General features: G+C 40.2%; 1 protein-coding gene and 1 pseudogene across 1 annotated transcript; both read right to left on the reverse strand.

The window, feature by feature from the left end:
• Positions 1-201: 201 nt before the first annotated feature.
• Positions 202-22,559, reverse strand: LOC131278800 (uncharacterized). The gene is made up of 2 exons (XM_058299262.2): positions 22,476-22,559; positions 202-2,446 (listed from the first exon to the last, which is right to left on the reverse strand). Exon 2 carries the CDS (start codon positions 1,961-1,963, stop codon positions 1,052-1,054), a length of 912 nt encoding a protein of 303 aa, XP_058155245.1. The 5' UTR covers positions 1,964-2,446; positions 22,476-22,559; the 3' UTR covers positions 202-1,051.
• Positions 20,000-23,839, reverse strand: LOC131278940 (putative zinc finger protein 487; annotated as a pseudogene).
• Positions 23,840-24,610: the final 771 nt, after the last annotated feature.

Genomic DNA, 24,610 nt, shown 5'->3' on the forward strand with positions numbered 1-24,610 from the left:
GCTAGCCCTGGCTAAAGAGAAGTCATAAGCAAAGCCCTGGATGAAAGACAGGCTTTGCTCAAGACTTAGCCATTAGATCCATCAGAATCAATTATCAGACCTGTAAGAGAAAGGAGGGCCCCAATACCAAGGCAAAGAGCTCCTGGTTCTGAAACCTAATATGATGGAGGACACAGAGTGGCAGGGGAATCCGGTGACTCAGAAAAAGAACAGTAACAGCTTTATTGAGTCATTAGAAAAAAATGAAAGCTACAACATAACCCACATCCTTCCCCCTGGACTGTTAGCAGATTATGGTTCATAAATATTGGTTTTCCTCAAAGTACAAGATAAAGGATAATTTTGCAGTGATTTCTCCTGGTTATAAGATTTCATGTCCCCCCATTAGGAAAATAAGTCATTGTACGCTGCACTACGTGACCTTGCCCATCAGGACAAGCCCGAGTCCTGTACTGTATCTGCTCCTGAGTAGAGGAATGCTGGTGGGGGATGTGACTCCATCAGTTCTTGAAATTTAACTTGCACAATAAAACAGTAAGTGAATAAAATGACAGCAGTGATAGTCTCCACAGAGATGATGCATGTTGCATTATCCCTACGGAGTTGCAGTTGTGAAAGCATGGGGACGAGACAGTTGTACCTTCTAAAACTGTGAAACTCTTCAACCGAATGAGCATGTAGAGCTCAGTCAGGAGCGCTGCACATGAACCCCCTGGTGTTCTCAGGAGTGCAGCAGAGGGCGCTCGTCTCTGGACCTCCTGTGCCAGCTTCTGCCTCTGAGATGATGTCTAGAACCTTTGATGGGGAGCACCTAGCATCCTGCCATTGAGATCATTGTGGGTTTTGCAGCCAATACGAACCTGCTCCCGGGTCTACGGAAGTGATTTCAGAAGCTCCAGAAAAGACAATTCCTTCATGATTCTAGAGACGGCAAGGGCTGCCCCAAATTCTGCAGCTAAGAGGGTGGAGATGTTCATGTGTGGGGGTTTATGTATCTAGAGCCAGGCATTCAAAAGGACTGTAATGGAGGGACTATCATGGCATTACTGTGTCAGACTGGCAGAGTGAGCAGCTGCCTTTCCCTGCCAGGCTCAGTGTTGACCACCACTGCCCTGGCGGGGAGGACGAGCAGTCTGCAACCCTCCTGGCTGCTGGCCAGCTGAGCTGAGTTGCTGTGAATTCTGGAATGTGGGCAGATAGGCCTGCGGCATCTGTGGCTGCTGTCCATGGAAGTCAGGCTGCTGTGCCACTGCTGGTAAGTTGGCTGATGGACATGCAGCATCTGCCCCTTCTGCCCTCCCCGGCCAGGCTGCGGCACCTGGGGCTGCTGTGAATACTGGAAAGTGGGCAGATAGGCCTGCAGCATCTGTGGCTGCTGCCTGCCCTGGGCAGGCTGTAGTACCTGGGGCTGCTGAGAATACTGGTACATGGGCAGATAGACCGGCAGCATCTGTGGCTGCTGCCCACCCTGGGTAGGCTGCTGCTGCAGATCTGGAATGTGGGCAGACAGGCCTGCAATGTCTGCCCCTGCTGCCCTCCCTGGCCAGGTCGTAGTACCTGGGGCTGCTGAGAATGCTGGTATGTGAGCAGATAGACCTGCAGCATCTGCAACTGCTGCTCTCTGAGGGCACGTTGCTGCTGCTGCTGCTGCTGCTGCTGCTGCTGCCTCCACTGCCACTGCTGGGACATGGGCAGACAGGCCTGCAGGGTCTGTCCCTGCTGCTCTCCCTGGCCAGGCTGCTACCCCTGGGATGAAACATATTGCTGAAGGATCCTCCTGAGACTCTGATCTAAGAGCATCTTCCAGTTGGGAACATGTCCAAGCAGCCACTGGAGCAGCTTTCTCATTTCTGACTGTGGATCTCTCAGGCCAACAAGTATCTCCTGGGGATTCTTTGGGCGTCGGGATTTTAGAAAACTCTGTATAAGTGTCTTGAGCATTGGGTTCAATAGTTGTTCCCATTCAGGACATTCCTGCAATAACTGCTGCAAGAGTCTGCAGCCAAGTTGCTGGGACAGCCCTGTGTCTTCTCTGCAGGAGTCAGCCAGTGACCTAAGAAGGGCTTGTCCTGGGATGGGATTTTCTTCTCTATTCCCCCACCCCCAAGACTCTTCATTTAGAGAAAATGTGGAAGGTATGGGAGTACTTGGATGCTGTGGTTGGGTAGTTGGACAGCCAGTGTAGAATGGTGAACTGGGCAAGGCCAAAGATGGTCCCACGCTTGCCCTGGACATCACAGAAGGACTCAGGGCCATGCTCACGCTCCTGACTTCAGGGTTCCCTGAGTTGGGCCCCTGGCCAGGAACACCTTCTGACCTCCTAGCAGAGTGGAGGACAGCATGCTGGTCATCACGGGTGCTCAGAACAGGTGCTTGTCATCCTTGGTCCTGGTTCGGTCCCCAGGAGGCCATTGCTTCTTTCCTTGACTGTGTCCAGTTCTTCAATCTGAAGCCAAACCCAAGCAGGGAATAGGAAGAGAGAGCATTAATTTACTTACCACGAAAGCCTCATCAACACCTTATCATGAAATAAGGATCATTTTCTTATAGTGCAAGCTCAGCATGATGGCCTCCTAAGACTAGACACATAGCACAGATTCTTACCCCTAAACGCAGGGATCTGCTAGGGCTTGCCCCATTCTGCTTTCTCGGAATGATCTTTTCTTGGTATTTCTTACAGGCTCCCAGACACCTCCCTCAACTTACCATTTCCTCACACCTACGTGCCTTGACTGAAGCCTTTCCCACACCCTCGAGTGCTCTCCCTGCAACATCTTCCCCATCTTGACAACCTTTTTTCATCTTCCAGGACACAGGTGAAAGGCAATATTGTGCTTGTAGAAATACCCACTTCTAGGATGACATCCTTGCATTCACCTATGCCTCACCTGTGGGGGAGTGCATTCTGGGTACCAGTAGACTGGGAGCAAAGGCAGAGTCTAAGGCAGTGGTTCTCATCACAGTCACCTGGCACACTAGGGCAGGAGGCCCAGGCTCACTGACACAGGCCTCGGTATTTTTAACCAAGCTCCCCAGCTGATTCTGAACACAGTCAATCGAACATCTCAAGACATAAACTTCAAGTCTTACTCTTAACTTTGCCAGCTGTGTGGCCCTGGAGACATCGTGAAACTCTCAGAACATCACTTTCCTCAAGGAAAAAAGATGGGACTAGTGAAACATGTCTGCATTTCTTACAGGCTGTTAAAGGCGAACTGGGGGGCAGGGTCTTCACAGCCTGAAGGGTGTTATGCAAATGTATTTTTATCCTGGTAAGAGAGATGGGCAGGCAACACACCAGCAGAGAAGCTTGGTGTTACTGCTTGTCCCCACATCAGGAATATCTGCTTCCTTGACCAATTTGTGATGTCCAGAAGGACGTTCCCAGAAAAGCATTTAGGACAAGAAAGAATTTGATTCATACACATTGGCTAACTCTTTTAAAAAGGCATTTAAGCACAATTGATATGCCAAGCAATTTCAATTTTTAATTGCTCACAACAATCCTGATTTGGAGCATTATCTGCCTAAGAAGCTGATGGATTAATTTATGTGTCCAAGTCACACTGCAGTGGAGAAGAGGATATAGAGCACTGCTACCCCTCCTGCTCTGAGTGGAGTGAATACTGCCTGTCCCCTCCCTCACCACAGGCAGGACAAGAAAGCTGGGGAGCAGGCTACGTGACACAGGAAACAGGCTCCCGTGTTGCGTCCTGGTGCATGAAAGCCCCTAAGAGAACAGCCGTGTCAGGCTGGACCTACCCCGTCGATGCCCGCCTGGAGACCCAGTACTGACCTCCAGGTCTCCGTGCAAGTAGGCGACCAAGATGCCAGGCGCTTGCTGGGGTTTTCATACCTTTTTCAAACTGCTAAAAACAAGCAGCTCATCTTGCAACCTCCTTCCCAGATACCTAGTGAACATCTAAGTCTGTTTTTCTTCCTGTCAATTTTTGTAATTTTAGATACAGAGAACACCGATTCAAGCCCACTCCTTGCTGCACCAGACAGAGGCCCTCCTTTGTCAGTGCCTGCTGTGGACTTACCCGGGGCAGGCAGGGGTGATGCTGCAGGACTCCCAGGGCCACTGCCACCCTCCACTCACAGCTTGCAGGGCCTTCTTCCCTCTGCCCCCTTGAATCGTCCAGAGATTTTTTTTTTTAAAGAAAATTGAACCTGAACTTCCAGAGATGTACTCTAAAGATTAAGGACCACACTCTGGATGCAATTAGCCAGGCACCATATGTAAGAAGCCAATCTAACTACAAGTCCCAGCGACCAGGCGAGGCAGGGCAGAAATACCTCCCAGAACACATGATTTTCAATGAAGCAACGCCTCGTCCCTCCTTCCCACCGACTCCCTCCTCCACACACAGCTGGGTTTTCACAATGGGCTATTTAAATCACGTGGAACTGACTTTAGACCATGAGGTGAGTCTCCAAATTAAACTGTTTTCCAAATAACATTTCCCACTGTAAAATCAGAAAAACTAAATCCATCAGCAATTCTTGTAACTATGAGCGGCAAACTGAAGCGAAGCAAGTAGCCCTTGCTAATGGAAGTATAAGTTGGTGCACGCTTTTCCTAAAAGCCATTCAATTTAAGATCGTTTGTCAGAAAAATAGATATTACCTCTGATCTTATAAAATCTCACAGGCAGCTTATCCTACAGGAATCTCTCTCTGTAAAGCAGTGGATCTCAAAGTGGGGTCCCAGACCAAAAACGGCATCACCTGAGAATGTGTTAGAAAACGCACATTCTTGGGCCCCAGCCCAGGCCTTCTGAATCAGAACCTCTGGGGAGGGGGCCCGATGCGCTGGCCTTTACCAAGCCCTCCAGGTGGCTCTGCAGCACACTCACATTTGGGAACCACTGCTATAGCAGCATGTTCTCAAACACAGCTGCCCGCTGGTACTACTTGTGCAGCTCAAGAAAATCTCGCCTAAGAGACCTTTGATTTCATTGGCAAAGCCCAAAGTGATTCAAAGGTGCAGTCATGTTAAAGACCTATTCTAAGGGAAAGGAGCTCCACAAGCTTCCCATGCTGATTTTTTTTTTTTTTTTGGTCAAGTGGGGAAAATGTGAGTGCAGCCTAACTGCTCATATTTTAAAGTCCATGTATAGCCATTCAAAGTGGAAATTACAATTATATTGAAAACTGGAAAATTCTTCTGATTTTATGCAATTATGCATATTTAAATCTAATATTATCTAGAGAAAAAAACCAGAATGAAAGGAAAATGTTAAATGTGCTTGTGTGTTGTAAAGATTTTTCTAATTATCTTAAAAGCTTTTAAATGTGCTAATATTTTGAATAAAGACCATTTCATAATTTTTTAAAATGTACCCGATGATATCTGTCTTTTTTTTGAAGTAGCATGCTCTAAGATATAGGCAGTAAATGAATGGATAAAGTTTCAGGGGCACTGAAACTCCATTAAGTTTTTAAGGTATAATTTCAGGAGAGCAAAATGGTATTGGTATATGATACCACACAAATTAATTAAGTTTTTTCCTACTTAAGTATGTTAATCATGATGAAACTGAAACCTAAATCAGTATTAGCTCTCAAAGGGAATGGGGATGATCTGATTGAGAATATAGATAAAGAGCAATAAATTGATAGGTAAGAATACCTGAATCAAGATGGACTTGAACCTTTCAGACCAGGCTGAGAGAAGGCCAGGAGAGAGGGAAGAGAGAGATTTATGTTTGTTTGACTCTTTGGAATTGAATATCTTGCTTCAAATTCTTACAGAGAATCAAACTGAATTTAAGGTGTTTCCCTCCCTCCCCTCCTTCCTTTCTTTTTTAGGAGATACCAGGGATGGAAACTGGGACCTCGTACATGGGAAGCAGGCACTCAAGCACTTAAGCTACATCTGCTCCCCTGAGGGGTTTCTTGATACATTGAACTTAACCTACATCAGAATAGGAAAACTTTCTTGAATGCTTTCAAGGAGTAAACCAATAGGAGCAAACACATAGAATCCCACTAAAAGCATATTTTGAACAATAAAAAAAAGATTATGGAAGCAGTAGAAGCAGCACATATAACCACTTTGAGACAGAAGATTTCCAGTTATATGGAAGTAAATTTAATTTCTCCAATCATTTCAAAGCCTATAATGTGGTAAATATGTAAGGTTACTTTACATGAAAAATAATGTGTCTATTCTTGTTCTCTTGAATAAAATCTGCTTGGTACCTCAAAATGCTGGAAACTTGATTCTTGTAGCCCGAACTCAGACTTTCTATATTTCCACTACTTGAGGATCAGTTTCAATAAATCGTACTCAGTCGCTGGAATCAGGCAGTTGTGTCAGAATCCTGCCCAAATATTCAGGTTTCTTTATAATAGCTTAATTGAATTACAATGCACATGCCCTAAAGTTCACCCTCTGAAAATGTACACACTAGTGCTTTTGGTATATTTTGTGCACCCATCACCACTAATTTTATAACATTTCCAACACCCAAAAAAGAACCCATTAGCACTCACTTCCCATTCTCCACCCTCAACCCCAGGCAATCACTAACCTGCTTTCTGTCTCTATAGAGTTACCTATTATAGACATTTCATATAAATGGAATCCTACAATCATACAACATATAGCCTTTTGTGTGGCTTCTTGCACTTATTTTCAAGGTCCATCCATGTTGCAAGCATGTATCAATACTTCATTCCTTTTATATGGCCCAAGAGTATTCCATTTTATATATATATATATATATATATACCACATTTTGTCTATCCCAAATGACAGGCTTTTACCATTTTCATTTTTTGGCTATGATGACATAGGTATGGCATTTTGTTATCATCAAACACATTCACACATATTAGACATACATTATCAACTCTCTTGGGTGAATCCTAGGAGTAATAATGGTTAGGTCATATAATAACTGTATGTTGAACTTTTTGTGGAACTGCCAGATTGTTCTCCAAAGCATTTTACGTTTCCATTAGCAAGGTATGAGGGTCCATTTTCTCCACATCCTCACCAACAATTATTGTCCATCTTTTTTATTCTAGTCATCCTAGGGAGTGTCAAGTGTCATACTAGAGATTTCATTCTCTATGGAGCACTAATAGCTAATGAAACTTCTACATAACTGGAGTGGGAGAAAAATCCTCCACCACCAATTCTCCCAAGTGAATGCTAAATCAAAAAAGAAAATGCCATCAAGAATATATACCTCCTTCTCTATGGTAGATGTTTTTTCACTAAACAACTATAGGACCCCAAGTGCATTAAAGAGGGGGAGAGAGAGAGGGTCCGTTCCACATACAGACCTAGGATTCAGGTCTGCAGAGAGGCATGTTCTCCAACACATCAATCAGCACATCTCCAACACTGGCATTTCTGTGCTCATCTATACGAATCAGACTGCCTACATTAGTTTGGGGAATTCTGAGAGTATTGGTAAATCTACTTTGTTTTAGTAGGGTGATTAACATCACTGAACTTTTATTTTGTGTGAATATGTAGGGGACAGGGAGAGAAGCTTCCAGCAGCTACTTTAAAGACAAGATGCAGGCAACAAATTCATTGACCCTTTCCTGAACATCTTGTGTTATGTGATCTGTGGGGAAGGAAAGGAGAACTTGCATAAGGACCAAAGATCCTCACAGAATTTCTAAATTATATAGTTCAGATGGAATTAGGTTGGTGGTAAAATGGAGAAAAAAGTGTGCCTACATTCCAGGTATGGGAAAGGACACCAGAATCAGGTCAGCATATCAATGACTCCCGGCAGCTTTATTTGGTTTTTGTTGTTTTTCACTTCTTCCCCCCACCCTCAACCTTAATGTCTGCTCTCTGTGTCCATTTGCTGTGCATTCTTCTGTGTCTGCTTTAGGTGGCATCAGGAGCCAATCCTGGGACCTTCCAGAGGAGGAGAGAGGTGCTCAATCTCTGGAGGACCTCAGCTCCCTAGTCTGCTGTGTCTCTTATTGTCTCTCCTCTGTGTCTCTTTTTGTTGCATCATCTTGCTGTGCCAGCTCTTTGCTCAGGCCAGCTTACCCCGTGGGCCAGCACTGCTACCTGGGCCAGCACTCCACTTGGGCCAGCTCACCACATGGGCAAGCTCACCATGCAGGCCAACTCTCTGCTCAGGCCAACTCACCACATGGGCCAGCTCACCACACGGGCCAGCTTGTCTTCACCAGGAGGCCAGGGGAATCAAACCCTGTACCTCCCATATGGTAGACGGGAGCCAAATCAATTGAGCTACATCTGCTTCCCACTGCCAGCATTTTTAAGGTCATGACACCCATTGAAAATTATAATATAAGCATACCTCATTTTATTGCACTTCACAAATATTGCATTTTTAACAAATCAAAAGTTTGTGGCAACCCTATGTCAAGCAAGTCTACTCTCACCATTTTTCCAACAGCATGAGCTTACTTTGTGCCTCTCTAGTCACATTTTGGTAATTCTCACAATATTTCACACTTTTTCATTATTATTTTATCTGTTTTGGTGATCTGTGATCAGAGATCTTTGTTGTTACTATTGTAATTATTTTGGGGTACCATGAACCACAACCATATAAGACAGGGAACTTAATAAATATTGTGTGTGTTCTGACTGCTCCACCAACTGGCTGTTTCTCTCTCTCTCTCTTCAGGCCTCCCTACTCCCTGATATATAACAATATTGAAATTAGGCCAATTAATAACCTACAGAGGCTTCTAAGTGTTCAAATGAAAGAGTCACATGTCTCTCACTTTAAATCAAAAGCTAGAAATGATTAAGCTTTGTGAAGAAGGCATATCGAAAGCCGAAATAGACTGAAAGCTAGACACCTTGTGCCAAACAGTAAGCCAGGTTATAAATGTAAAAGTTCTTAAAGGAACTCTAGAATAGCAAGAGCACTTAAAGTGTGACTTCAGTCAACACTCAAATGATAAGAAAGCAAAACAGCCTTATTGCTGATATGCAGAAAGTTTTAGTGGTCTGTATCGAAGACTGAACCAGTCACAACATTCCCTTAAACCAAAAGCTAATCCAGAGCAAAGCCCTAACTCTCTTCAATTTGATGATGGCTAAGAGAGGTGAGGAAATTGCAGAAGAGAAGTTTGAAGCTAGCAGAGGTTGGTTCATGAGGTTTGTAACAGTTTGATATGGTTATGAATTCCAAAAACAGATACTGGATTATGTTTGTAATCTGGTCTGTACCTGGGTGTGATTAAGTTATGATTAAGGCTTTGATTGGGCCATGTCATTAGGATGTTGAGTCCCTACCCTTTGGTGGGTGGGGACTCACAGATAAAAGACATGGCAAAGGACAGAACTGAGGGTTTTTAATGTTGAAGTTTTGATGTTGGAGTTTGATGCTGAAGCCTTAACCTGGAGCCCCAGAAGTAAGCCCACAGAGGAAAGAGAAGTAAGCCCCAGGAAGAGAGGAACCCTGAGCTCAGGAAGAAGCTAGACCCTGGAAGGGAGGAACCCAGGAAGTCTGAACCCTGCAGACATCAGCAGACATCTTGCTTCAACAGATGGAAATAGACTTTGGTGAGGGAAGTAACTTATGCTTTATGGCCTGTTATCTGTAAGCATCTACCCCAAATAAAAACCCTTTATAAAAATCAACCAATTTCTGGTATTTTGCATCAGCACCCCTTTGCCGACTAATGTAAGGTTTAAGGAAAGAAGCCATCTCCATAACATAAAAGTGCAAGGTCAAACAACGAGTGCTGATGTAGAAGCTGCACCAAGTTATCCAGAAGATCTACCTAAGATAACTGATGAACGTGGCTACAATAAACAGATTTTTAATGTAGGCAAGAAGAATTCCTTTGAAAGAATATGTCATCCAAGACTTCTGAAGTTACAAAGGAGAAATCAATGTCTGGCTTCAAAGTTTCAAAGAATTGGCCGAGTCTTCTATTAGAGACTAATGAAGCTGGTGACTTTAAGTTAAAGTCAATGCTTATTTGCTGTTCTGTAAATCAAGGGCCTTTAAGAACTATGCTAAATCTACTCTGTCTGTGCTCTAGTAATGGAACAAAAAAGCCTAGATGACAGCACATCTGTTTAGAAGATGGTTTACTGAATATTTGCCCACTGTTTTTTTTTTTTAAATCCTCTTTTTTTATTATTTTATTATTGACTTTGTAATAATATTACATTAAAAATATATATGTGAGGTCCCATTCATCCCCACCCCCCCCTCTCCCCCCCCCAACAACACTCGTTCCCATCATCATGACATATCCATCGGATTTGGTAAGTACATCTTTGGGCACCTCTGCACCTCATAGACAATGGTCCACATCATGGTCCATACTCGCCTCCATTCCATCCAGTGGACCCTGTGAGGATTTACAATGTCCGGTGATTACCTCTGAGGCACCATCCAGGGCAGCTCCATGACCCAAAGACGCCTCCACCTCTCATCTCTTCCTGCCTTTCCCCACACCCATCGTCCACCATGTCCACTTTTCCCAATCCAATGCCACCTCTTCTTTGTGGACATTGGATTGGTAGTGTCCATTGCACCTCTATGTCAAGAGGAGGCTCAGATTCCACATGGATGCTGGATGCAATCCTCCCATTTTCGGTTGTAATCACTCTAGGCTCCATGGTGTGGTGATTGTCCTTCTTCAACTCCATCTTAGCTGAGTGTGATAAGTCCAATAAATCAGATTGTAGGTGCTGGAGTCTGTTGAGGCTCAGGACCTGGTTATCACATTGTCGGTCCAGAGATTCAAATCCCCTAAATCTATCTTAAGCCCCAACGTTAACTGCACCTCTATCACATTAGCATGAAAGCCTTATGAAGGGAGATCCCATCTGAGTCCAGATTCATCACACATAAACACCGTTTCCAAAGAGGGGCCATCTGCCCTGGTAGTCAACCCCATCGGCCATGACCATAACTCTCATGGGTCTCTTTAGCCTTCATAGGAGCCAATATCTGGGGGTTGTATCTGCTTTATCTGTCTCTCTGACTCTGCTCAGTTGTGCATGAGGGCAATCCTTCTGCCAGCCTCCAGACTCTTTTTTAGAAACTCGTAGCCATATAAACTCATTTCTCCTTTCCATTTCCCCCTTACTTTAGGTCAAACAGCATTTTAAAGACATGTCATTTTATGTAGACATTGATATTCTGCTGATCCGCATTGAATCTTCCATATAAGGTCCTTTTCCAGTTGCATCATCAGTTGGTATTTGATAGTGGTCCCTCGTTGCCAGGGAGGCTCATCCCCGGGTGTCATGTCCCACGCTGGAGGGAAATATTTGCCCACTGTTGAGACCTACTGCTTAGAAAAAAAAGATTTCTTTCAAAATATTACTGCTCACTGAAATGCACCTGGTCACCCAAGCATTCTGAAGGAGATGTACAATGATATTCATGTTGCTTTCATGCCTGCTAACACAACATCCATTCTGTAGCCCATGGATCAAGAAGTCATTTCAACTTTCAAGTCTTATTATTTAAGAAATACATTTGGTAAGGCTATAGCTGCCATAGGTAGTGATTCCTCCAATGAATCTGGGCAAAGTCAATTGACACTCTTCTGAAAAGGATTCACAATTCTAGATGCCATTAAGAACATTCACAATTCATGAGAGAAGGTCAAAATTTCAACTTTAAGAGGAGTTTGGAAGACATTTATTCCAGCCCTCATGGATGACTTTGAGGAGATCAAGACTTCAGTGGTAAGAGTAACTGCAGATGTAGTAGAAAAAGCAAGAGAAATAGAATGAGAAGTGGAGCCTGAAGATGTGACTGAATTGCTGCAATCTCATAATAAAACTGGAAGAGTTGTTTCTTACAGACGATCAAAGAAAGTAGTTTCTTGAGATGGAAACTACTCTTGGTGAAGATGCTATGAACACTGTTGAAATGACAACAAAGCCTGTAGAATATTACATAGTTTATAAAGCAGAGTTTGAGAGGACTGACTCCACTTTTGAAAGAAGTTCTGTGGGTAAAATGCTATTAAACAGCATCGCACACTTCAGAAAATCTTTCATGAAAGGAAAAACCAATCGACGCAGCAACTTCATTGTTGTCTTATTTAAAAGATATTGCCACAGCTACCTCAGTCTTCAGCGAATACCATCCTGATCAGTAAGCAGCCATCAACACCTAGGCAAGATCCTCCAGCAGCAAAAAGATTATGACTCGCTGAAGGCTCAGATGATGGTTAGCATTTTTTAGCAATAAAGTATTTTTCACTGAGGTATATACATCATTTTAGACATAGTGCTATTGCTATTTAGATATAGTGCTTAATAGGCTACACTATATAGTATAAACATAACTTTTATATGTACCAGGAAAACAAACACTTCATGTAACTCACTTTATTGTGATCTTTGCTTTACTGCAGTGGCCTGGAACAAAACCTGCAATAGCTCTGAGGTATGCCAGTAATTTTTTAACAAATGTTCAAAGGGATTTGGAGTTTTTACTGGGACTTGGTGAAAAATAATTTTACCTATATATATATATATATATATAATTCCAATATGATAAAAAAAATACAAGACATTAAGGAAAATAGATATTGAATATAAACTTAAAGGTAAAATAATCTGACATTTTTAATGAGTTCACAAATATGCATTTTTAAGTATCAGGTTTAATGCCTGAAATCAGGCTCAGATGATGGTTAGCATTTTTTAGCAATAAAGTGTTTTTAATTGAGGTATATACATCTTTTTAGACATAGTGCTACTGCTATTTAGACATAGTGCTTAACAGGCTACACTATATAGTATAAACATAACTTTTATATGTACCAGCAAATAACGTGCATATTAATCCTGTCATATTTTTAAATATTTACCGTAAGGTTGATTAAAAGAAAGATCAATGTCCCAGAAGTATCCTGGGGCTGGCCTAGGCCTAGGACCTTGTCTAAGGTCCATTCTTGTGGGAGAATTTTGTAAAACTTGACAAGTCAAATTTGAAAAACAAGAATTATTAAGATAGCTTGCCTTATATTGAGATTTTTAAATTGTAGTCATAAAATGATCTGATGTTAACATAGGACTAGAGATAGACAAATAGATCAGGAGACAGAGAATTTAGAAGCAGACCAACAAAAAAGGGGGAATTTGGACTATAACAAAGATTGCATTAAAATCACAAGATGGGGAGCAGATGTGGCTCAAGCTGTTGAGCACCTGCTTCCCACATAGGAGGTTCCGTGCCTCCTAGAAAACAAAAAAACAAGCAAAATGGAGGAAGCAGATGTGGCTCAAGCGATTGGACTTCTGCCTACCATATGGGAGGACCTGGGTTCTGTCCCTGAGGCCTCCTGGTAAAGGCGTGCCTGCGTGGCAAGCCAGTGCCCACATGGTGAGCCAGGCAGCAAGATGATGATGCAACAAGAGACAGGAAGGGTAGAGTCAAGGTGAGACACAACAGAAAACCAGGAACTGAGGCAGTGTATGTGACAGAGAACCTCTCTCCACATCATAGGTTCCTAGGATCGAATCTCAGTGAATCCTAGAGGATTACTTCTTACAAGGTAAGGCAAATGCACAGATGTAATAAGAAATCAGTGGTTTTGAACTCACAATATATAAACACATAATGTGTGCCAAGAACTACATGCATGTGCAGAGAGAAGGGTATAGGAACATAGCTTGTGTAAAATACTTAAGTTAAATTGACATCAAAGCAAACAAAACTTGTACAGATTGAGGGTTTGAAATTTAAGCCCCATGGAACCACAAAGAAAATATCAGAAAATATGCAAGCTCAGAGACACAGAAATTAGAGTACAGATTACAATAGGCAGGAGGCAGAGGAAATGGGGAGTTAATGCAATATGAAAGTAGAGTTTGAGGAGATGGGGAAGTTTTAGTAATGAAAGGTGGCAAGAACTGCACAACATTGTGAATGTGACTAATCCCACTGAATGGTATGCTTGGGGATGGCTGGGATGGGAAAGTTTATGTTGTATATATTTTCCCACAATGTTTATATTTATGACATTTTAATGCAATGAATTTATTATTTATACATATAGTGCTTAATTTTGAATGACTAAAGAGACAATGACAAGTAAATGCAACATATGATCCTGGATGGGAATGAGCAAGGGATGTGAGAAGATTCATAAGAAAATTATTGGGACATATGAAAAAACCTGAAAATAGACTGTAAGCTTTATATCAATGTTGAATTTCTTGAACTTGAAAACCACACTTAAGGTGGATATATAAGTGAATACCCTTGTTCTTAGAAATGTATATGGCAGTATTAAGTGTTCAAGGAACATGATATACACAGCCTACACCCCAAGGTTCAGAAAATGGATTGATAAGAGACACAGATGGATAGATAACTGGGATGATAAGACAAATGTGGGCACATGTTAAAATTGGTGGTTTGGGGGTAATTGAGGGGGTTAGGGACATGTTGGTGTTTTCTATGGGGTTTTTATTATTTTTGTAACTGTCCTGTAAGTTTGAAAGTATTTCCTGATAAAAGAAGTTTAAAATTTAAAACATATATTGATGAACTTGCTGTGAGAAAGGACTTTCTGCAGCAAAATAGTGAAGCCACTTCAATCTTGAGTGAATTTTCTATTCTGCACAATTTCTTCCCTTCTAATTTTTCCAATATTGCCTTTATAGAAATTATTGCAGTCTACATCAATTATTTGCTATAGAACTTCCACAAAATGTAATGTGATACAACATCCACAAAATGTAATGTGATACAACAATCATTTGTTTATATTTATGAACTTTTAATGCAATGAATTTGTATGTATAGTTCTTAATTTTGCTTCTTATTTTTCTAACCAGATAAACTGTGCTGGTATATATTCTGCCAAAAATATACCTTTAATTCTAAATAACTGAATAATTTTGCACTTTTTTGTTGATTTTTTTAGTTTGGCCAAATTACTTCTATGAAGCCTAATTTTTTCCAAATGTGATCATGCAACTTACAAATTTACGAAGGTGTTTAAAATTTTGTTTAAAGCTATTTATTACAAAATATAACACACATACAGAGACCTGGATAAAACAAATATATGCCACTCAAATAAGAATTAGGATATCGCCAGGACCACAGCAGCACTCTATGTATCTGTTTCCTGAAATATAGCCAATATCATGAATTTTACAGTAAGCACTTGTGATTTTTTTAAAATATATTTTTAATATTTTAAAAAAATAATTTTAAAAAAATTTAAGAATGACTTCCTTGGGGATTGGCATCAACTTGTCAGACTCATTTAAGCTTCATGTGTAGCTATAGATAATTTCCACTGCTATCTACTATTCCACTGTATGAATATACCATAATGTATACATTATTCTGTTGATAGACAGCTGGGTTGTTCCTATTTGGGGCTAAGTAATTCTCACACATTCTATACATCAATTTACCTGCTTCTAGACTTCAGTATTATTGGCTACATTTCAATTCTCCACACACTTGTATGTATATGTTATTTTTGTGTTTTACTTTATATCATCTCAACATTATAGAAAATATAATAAAACATATACAAAAGTAAAAAGAACCACATAATGAACCACCAGGTACTTGTCATACTGTTGCCCTCCGCCTATGCTTATGCTGATTTTTAACTTTTATGATGGAAAACTAGCAAACCTATGCAAAAGTAGGAAGAACAGTACACTGAACCCGCAAGTACCTATCATTCAGCTTCAGTATTTACTAAATAGTGGCCAATGTAGTTTCACCCAAACCTTGACATGAATGATTTTTAAGCTAACCTCGGCCATCATATAACTGCATATGTAAATATTTTATTATGTATCTCTAAAATATTGAGAACTTTCTTGAAAAACATAACTACAATTCCTGGAAACTAATAATTCCTTTCACGGAATATCCAATCATTGCTCAAATTTCCCTAATGGTCACACAATTTTTAAAATTTGTTTTAATCCAGATTCATGTAACGTCTGTATAATTTGCACCTATATATCTACACGTCCCTACCAAAAATTATTATTATGGTTTAAGTAGTCAATATTCATTCTTATCTATGCAACATATTTACCACAATAATTGCACTCCACACCTTCCTTAATCTGGGTCATTCATCTGGCATTGTTTTGCTTTCCTTCAAAGAATAATACCCTTTTATTTGTTTAACCCAAGACTTCTGACAGAAAATTCTCATTTTTGTCTTCAAAACTTTACTTGGCCCTCTTTCTTAAGAGTTATTTTTGTTTGGAACAAAAAGGAACATAGAGTTATCTTTCACTTTTTCTTTCACTAATGATCATGACAAGACAATTTCTTGTTCCTCTGATGTAACCTTTTCATTCCCTGGATGTCTTAGTATTCGACCTTCATCTTTCATTTTCTATAGTTTTCTTATCAGGCTTCCAGGAGCTCATTTTATGTTATGTCCTTGGTATTACTGCATTTCTGATATCTGTGAATAAATGTCTTTCAATCATTCCTGGAAATTTCTCACCATTTATCTCTTAAATACTATTCTCTACATCCTCTGCAACTCAATTAAATAAATACATAAAACATACTACGTATCCTTTATAATTTTCAGTCTCTTTTATATTTGACATCCATTTGCCTCTCTGTGCTTTACTATAAATGATTTCCTCTGAACTATCTCCCAGGTCAATTTGTGTCTAATCTGTTAAACCATCCAATTAGTGTTAAGCAGTTCTAGAATGCCTATTTGGTTAATTTTTCAGAATGACGAGGACACTTTTTGTTGTTTTCAGTAGCCAAAATATTTAACTCCAGTCTTGTATCTCCTGTAAGGGAGATAAACCACTAACTTTGTTTCATCATTTACGTGTGTTAAGAATCTTCCATAGAGTCCCTTGTGTCTGCTCTTTCTGCTGGTTCTTACACATGGTTACTATCTCTTTCTGGCCTGGCTATCTGTGATTATGTGCCGAGCATAGTAATTGAAAAATTATTTTCAAAAGCTTATCTGAGGTCTAAGATGATTTTTCTGCCTTCAGAGGAATTTTTCTTGCTTCTGACAGGGAATTTGGGGGCTCCAACACTCCTTGGTATTTTTAACAGACTTTCAGGGCCTAGGAATGTTCTAGACCTCCCAAACATCTTGAAATCTGGCTAAAATTTGTAGGAGGGCTGATTTACTTCCGTTCATCATGTAAGAAAGTCCTCCAAGGGCCAAGTCAAAGATGAGATTATTATTATAGTCCATCTGCCCTATGGACCACAGGTGTCTCTTTTTTCCCATCAGTACCACAACACTCCCAAAAGCAAATCTCAGGCTGGCTACTCTCTCAGATCATTCTGTGCTGCAAGGGCAAAAGCAGGATGACATGGTGAACTAACATCTTACAATTCCTGCCCTCTTCCATACCACATTCCAGTAGTTACTGTCTTTATAGTTCTTTGATACTCCTTGGAAGATTTTTTTAAAATATTCTGTTCAACTTTGTCAATTTCCATCAGTACATTGATTGGTCAAACTAATCTTGTCTATGCTCAATGGGAAACTATTTGGTCACTAAGAATATTATCAAGCTAACACTGGGGGATGGAAGAAGAGTCCACAGCATACCATAAAACTAAAAATGCAAATTACACAAGAATAGGTAAGGTATCTTATTTTTAAAAAACAAGCACATATCCTAAAATCTCAACACTGAAATGTATGAAACAAAAAAATCTGTACTATGCAAAATAAATATACCGGCATAGAGCAATCCAGAACAGTCTGCATGACAAAAATTCTTAGACCCTTAAAATGTTTTAATTATATGATTCCATACCAATTTTCTCATAGGACTGAATGAAACACAATGAGGACATATTCTTCTAGAGCATAAATCTGCAACCACTCCAGCATACTCTTAATGCTGCTGTGTATGTTATAAACATTATTCAATTAGTCATAGCAATACTTAAAATTTTCTTCTCAGACCTCTAGCAGTGATTTTAGGCATATCTTTTTTGTGACCTCGTGAACACCCAGATGATGTTTTCATGGAATTTTAAACTATAGCACTGAATATTAATTCAACTTCAAAACCTCCAAAGTGTGTAAACAATACCATTTTTAGCATAAGTTTCTCTTTACTAAAGTGCCACTACCATGCAGTGAAAACCACAATTCATAATCAACTGAGCAAGTCAGCTTTAGGCTTTGTGATACCAAATAATTATAAAATAATTTGGAAGCTGCATTTGTTAAAATTTTACAACAAAGTGAAAGGGAAAATTTCAAATTTCATGGTTCAAATTCCCACAAAATGCCAATGTTGTTTTATATATTTGGTGCATGTTCTTATATTTGGATTTAAATGCATAGAAAATGATCAGGAAGGATGCACACTGACCTAACCAGTTTCCTGAATGACAAGTCTCAATACTGGAACTGTACATTATGGCAGATCTTATCTTTACTTGTTACTAATTCATTTAGAAAAAGAATGTTATGTAGTACTTGTGAAATGAAAAAAACAATCAGATCTCACAGTACACAGTTTCATATTTCTATTTTAGATGCATAGGCTAACCTCACCAGTCTCCCTATGGAACTCTTACATAAGTCAGTTCCCTCTCCGATACCCACTCTCTTTATCTTTATGTCAAGGACACCATTATCCAACATATCCAGCTCACTAAAATTTGAACATTCCTAGCATAGGTCTGGTGCATAAAAGGTACTCAAGAAATTTATGTAAGAACCTATCACCATCCAGAGGAGGCTATAAACATGGGGAGGGGAAATGAGTTGCCTAGGGTCCCCCAGCAGAGATAGCTACTTTGGTCTTCCCAGACCTTCTTCTCAATTGCTTCTTCTACAAGGGATACAGATTTCTTGTCTCTTCCAGGATGAGCAGACTTGTTGATCCTGAGCCAGCGGTCATAAATCCAGGATCTCTCAATGCTGAGCAAGCTGTGGGGGCCCTAAAAGCCCCCAGAGATTGACCATGGCTCCTAATCTCTTCCAATTTCCTTTTTAATGGAATGTTACTCTTAGATTGTAGAGAATGACTGCACCCATGAGCTCTGTTGAAACTGTGCAGCCGTATCGTCTGACCTGCCTCCCCATGAAGTCAGCAGGGAGTACCTTATTAGTATATTCATGGAGATTTTTTCAGTGTTAGTTCTACTCTTCCATTTTTATAAAGATAAATAAGGAGATGGAGGCTCCACTTGGATGCCAGGGGGAATAAGACATTCAGAGTCTGGAAGGCTGATTATTAGGCATCATGGCAAACCTCCACTCTTGTCTGCTCCCAATATACCAATGGGATCTTCAAACGTGATCCCAAAAGGGAACTTAAGAGTATGAGATCTTAGGATCTGAGGGAACAGGGGTCTTGGCTAGTTAGAAAGCAATGATTCCCAGCTCTGCATAAACTCTGAGAACTGTCTATCATACAGTTTCCCCAATAATTGTCCCTGCCTCAGCAGCTGTCTAGTGCCTGGACTGGAAGAGCCTTCCCTTAGCATATGCAGAATGATTCTCAGATTTCTTGAGCTCTTTCTCTGCTACCTCCCTCTCCAGTAGTCTCCTCCCCAAATCAGAGCTGATTTAACCACACTGAACTCTGAAACGTCTCTCCATTATTGAGCCAGGCTATATTTGGCATTTTCCCTACATATGCCGTATCAGGGCTTTTCTCCCAACAGGAAGCTGGGGACATCACAGGGATGTTTTGGTTTTTTTTTTTTTCCTCTCTAAGGAATCAGTCACACAACCCCTAATGTCCAATTGCTTAAAAGTTGTTTAATATTTTTCCAGTTTTCTAGTTGTTTCATATATTGTGTCCAGTTTTCCAGTAGCTTAGAATGAGACAGCACTTTGTGCAAAAGTTCGTTTGTAGAACAATAAATCTTTTCAATAATTTTATACTTAACTCTGGCATAAAATATTATCCCATCTAGCCATTTAGTCAGCTAAAAAATTTACAAACACACTGTTTGGATTCTTTATTGGAGAGGGTGCTTAAGAACAATGGCTATATTTATTGATATACACCAAGAGAATGCCAAGAAAGATATGAGTACATTGATTTACACTCCACAAATATTTTATTTAAATATAGATTTTGTTTTACAGTTGAAAAAGACACAGGTGTTTAAGCATGAATATTTACAACATGTCATAGTTATCAACCAAGTTGGGGTACATTTTACCTAGGATTATATAGGTTCCAGTAAGCAAGCATATATACACACTATTTCAATGATAAAGCATACTCAACTCAGTGGTTCTTCATATTTATGCTTAAAAACAGTACTTTTAATTACTCGACTTAATCATGCTTTTCAAATTTAGATGCTATAGCAAATTGGTCATGCCTCTAACTGAATATTTTCAGTAACAATTTTGGTGTCATATATAAAACAGGAGTTTTAGTATATTTCCTGGAAAAAATATTATTTTCATTTCCCAAAGTGATTAATTTCCATTCAGATAAATCCTCTGACATATGATCAAAAATGAATCATTTTGAAAGTTGTGACACATTCAAAATTTTCATAAGGTGCTCCAAATATCTGCTGTTCAATGGGATGTGACTTTACTCTGGGTAAAATACTTCTCATGTTTATATTAAGTTTCTCCCCTGTGCTATTTCTTATGCAAACTGAGTAAGTGAAATAAGAAAAGGTTTCTGTACTTTCAGGATGTAGACAGGGGTTTCTTCTCTGTGTAGGTTCTTGAATTAATCAATTTTGAATTTTGTAAAAGGCTTTCCCACATTTGTAGATTCACAGGCTTTCTCCCTTGTGTGTGTTCTCTGATGAGCTGAGAGGGATGACTTTTGGCAGAAGGGTTTCTGCCCTGTGTGTGTTCTCTGATGTACTCTAAGGGATGAATTACGGTAAAAAGTTTTGCCACATTCATTACATTTATGAAGTTTCTCTCCCATGTGAGTTCTCTGATGTTTAGTGAGACCTGACTTCTGGTAAAAGGTTTTCCTGCATTGAATACATTCATAAGGCTTCTCCCCTTTGTGTGTTTTCTGGTGTACTCTAAGGGATGACTTCTGGGAAGAAGTTTTCCCACATTCATGGCATTCACAAGGTTTCTCCCCTGTAGGTATTCTCTGATGTACTATAAGAGATGACTTCTGGAAAAAGGTTTCCCACAATCACATTGAGTTTTTCCCCTGTGTGAGTTTTGTGATGCACGCTAAGTTTTGACTTCACAGAGAACCATTTTCCACATTCATTACATGCATAGGGTTTCTCTCCAGTATGAGTTCTCTGATGGTTAATGAAGTTTGGCTTTTGGGAAAATGTTTTCCCACATTCATTACATTCATAGGGTTTCACTCCTGTGTGTATCCTGTGAGGTACCATGAGGAATGAATTGTAGAGGAAGGTTTTTCCACATTCATTACATTCATAGGGCTTCTCCCCTTTGTGAGTTCTCTGGTGCACACAGATATTTGACTTGTCACAGAATTTTTTTCCACATTCGTTACATCCACATTCATTACATTCCCTTGTGTGTGTTCTCTGATGCACTATGAGGCCTGACCTATATCTGAATGTTTCCCTACCTTCAATGCATTCATGTGGTTTCTACCCTGTGTGTATCCTGTGAGGCCTGATCTATTTGTAAATGTTTTCCCACATTCACTACATTCATAAGCTTTCTCCCCTTTTGTGTATCCTCTTATGAACTATGAGAGATGATTTGTGGCTGAGGGTTTTCCTGCAATCACTACATTCATAGAGTTTTTTTCCTATGTGTGTTTGCTGATGTTAAGGAAGAACTAGTGTCTGCCAAAAGGATCTCCCATACTGATTATTTTCATAGGGTTTCTTTCCTGCATATGCTTGCTGATAATGAGAGAGATTTGGTTTCTTGAAGACTTCCCCACCCTCATCACATTCAAAGGTGGTTTCTCCTTGTTGAGTTCTCTCAGTATGAATGGGAAGGGACTTCTTGCTAAAACTATTCTCACTCACATTACAATCATGTTTCTCTCCCAAGGGAACTCTATAGAGTTTATTCAGAGTTGACTTTTGTTGACTTTTCCCCAACAGACCTCCTCTCACAGTCATTAAATTCATAGCCATTCTCCCTTATGTGATTTCTATGATGGGCAAGAAGGGCTGAATTATTAGAAAAGGTTTTCACATTTCATGTACTTCTCCCATGAGTATTCTCTCTTATGGGTAATGATGTCTCCTCATGAAAGGCTTTCCCACATTTGTTACATTCAAAAAGCTGCTTCAGAGTTTGAATATTCTGATGCTGGAATAGGACCTCACTTTGACTAATGGCCTTCACAATTCTGTCATACACAAAATGTTCCTCTCTGGAATGAGGATTCCTATGCCTTATACAGAGGAGTAATTTCCCATGTGTATTTAACTGATCAAACTTCCTTACAATGGAGTTTCTATTACTAATAATTAATTCTGAAATATAGTGCAAGCTCATTCCACCTAAGTCAGATTTATCAGGTATTTTTCCATTCACACTGGGTTTGGGTTCACACTAAATATTTTTCCTAATGTTCTATTTCTCACCTTAGACAGTGTTTTGTTAATGAAATCAACTTTCCATAAAGGCTGGTCTTGGTTTTCCTGGATCTTCTCCATCAGGTCATCAACTTTCCAGAATTCTAGAAATGAAAATAATTTACCATACCTTATAATTGTTAACACATTTAATGTGAAAAGGGGACTTAATCTACAAATGCCTAGTATAGCTTGGCCTTTTGGCCTGAAAGTAAGCCCAAGGGCATACTTCTTGCTCCCCTAGATTTAGACAAAACAAACAGTCTGCAGTAGTGGAAAATGGGAGAGGAGTCCAGGAAAAAAAAACAGGAATTTGACACTTTAGAAATATGATCTTCAAAATTGAATAAACAGGGGGAGCACATGTGGCTCAAGTAGTTGGGTACCCTTTTCCCACATGGGAGGTCCCAGGTTCAGTTCCCAGTGCCTCCTAAAGAAGATGAGCAAGACAGTGAGCTGACGCAACAAGCTAACACAATGACCTGATGCAACAAGACGACATAACGAGATGAAGCAAGAAGGAGACACAAGAGACATAACAGCAGGAAGCAGATGTGGCTCAAGCAGTTGGGCACCCTCCTCCCACAAGGGAGGTCCCCGGTTCAGTTCCCAGTGCCTCCTAATAACATGGAGACACAGAGAGCACACAACGAACAGACACAAAGAGCAGACAGCAAGCACAAACGGGCGGGGGGGGGAGGTTAGAAATAAATCTTTTAAAAAAATAAACAAAGTTAAATAAACAGAAAATATTTCAAACAAGACACTGCTTAGATGAATGCTTGAGACCTAAATGAATAATATGTAGACCCACAAGAAAAATTAGTAGGCAATGGTATTGAGGGGAGATATCACAATAAAAATTATATTTAGAGGAGGCACATCAAAATATGGGTGCTTCTCTTTTACTTCAGGATCCTCACTAATATATATGCTTTCAATCTCACCCCACTCTTTTTTTTTTAGATTTATTTATTTATTTAATGAGCCCCCCCTTGTCTGTTCTCTGTGTCTATTTGCTGTGTCTTGTTTCTTTGTCCGCTTCTGTTGTCAGCGGCATGGGAAGTGTGGGCAGCACCATTCCTGGGCAGGCTGCACTTTCTTTCACACTGGGCGGCTCTCTTTAGGGGGCACACTCCCCACGTGTGGGGCTCCCCTATGCGGGGGGACACCCCTGGGTGGCGCGGCACTTGTGCGCATCAGCACTGCACATGGGCCAGCTCCACATGGGTCAAGGAGGCTTGGGGTTTGAACCACGGACCTCCCATGTGGTAGACAGATGCCCTAACGACTGGGCAAAGTCCATTTCCCCACTCTTTTCTATTCTACTTACCAATGCCAAATAAAATTTCAGAAAGCAAAAATTTCCTCATGTTCAATAGAACAACCCTGTTGCCTGGAGTGTAATTTTCAGTCCAGCTCTGATTCACATGGAAATCCAATGTCCAAAGAAAGCACACATTTAGGTTATTCTTGAAACAAGATCAGATGCAAAGTTTTATTTGGCTATTATACCTTCACCTCTACCAGAGTTGTTCACTACTAACCTATCAAGGTCATCAAATCAAAGTTTCTCTATTTCTACCTGTTGATTTCACTCTGTCATAAATAAACTTATACCTCACATAATAATTCTTTACTTTGCAGGGAGATACACACACACACACACACACACACGTACTTCACCATTTCTGGTTTCCAGAAACGTATTTCAGCATTTCTGGTTTCATTTCCTGTGTGAATCTTAAAGAGAGCTTTCAACCTAGTTTTAAGAATATTTATCTTTTTTCTATTTATTATGAAAAGCTTTTCTCTGAACATGACAGCTATCTACATTGAAAACATCATTATCAGTTCTATGTTCAAGACCTACAACATTGAAGGGACCAAGAAATAAGACAGACACAAATCTGCCTTCTGACAGATAAAACCTTACAATTGAATCCTATTTGTGGTGATAACTATCATTCCTCATGGCTGCAATGACTACCCTTTACTCTCCACAAAGCAGACTTCCTCCAAAACTCTCTCATGCCTAACCACAGGCCTGCCCTTATATCCATCCACTGGGTTAGTAGTAAGCCTTTCAGTCAGCTTGACTTATAAGCTAGAAACCCTTCAAGAAATGACTACTGTTCTATATT

The sequence above is a fragment of the Dasypus novemcinctus genome, chromosome 6 (assembly GCF_030445035.2).
Source record: "Dasypus novemcinctus isolate mDasNov1 chromosome 6, mDasNov1.1.hap2, whole genome shotgun sequence".
Classification (NCBI taxonomy): Eukaryota; Metazoa; Chordata; class Mammalia; order Cingulata; family Dasypodidae; genus Dasypus; species Dasypus novemcinctus.

What these genes read in the sequence shown, in the direction of transcription:
- LOC131278800 (XM_058299262.2), bottom strand. Translation starts at nt 1,963, where the DNA reads ATGGGAACAACTATTGAACCCAATGCTCAAGACACTTATACAGAGTTT.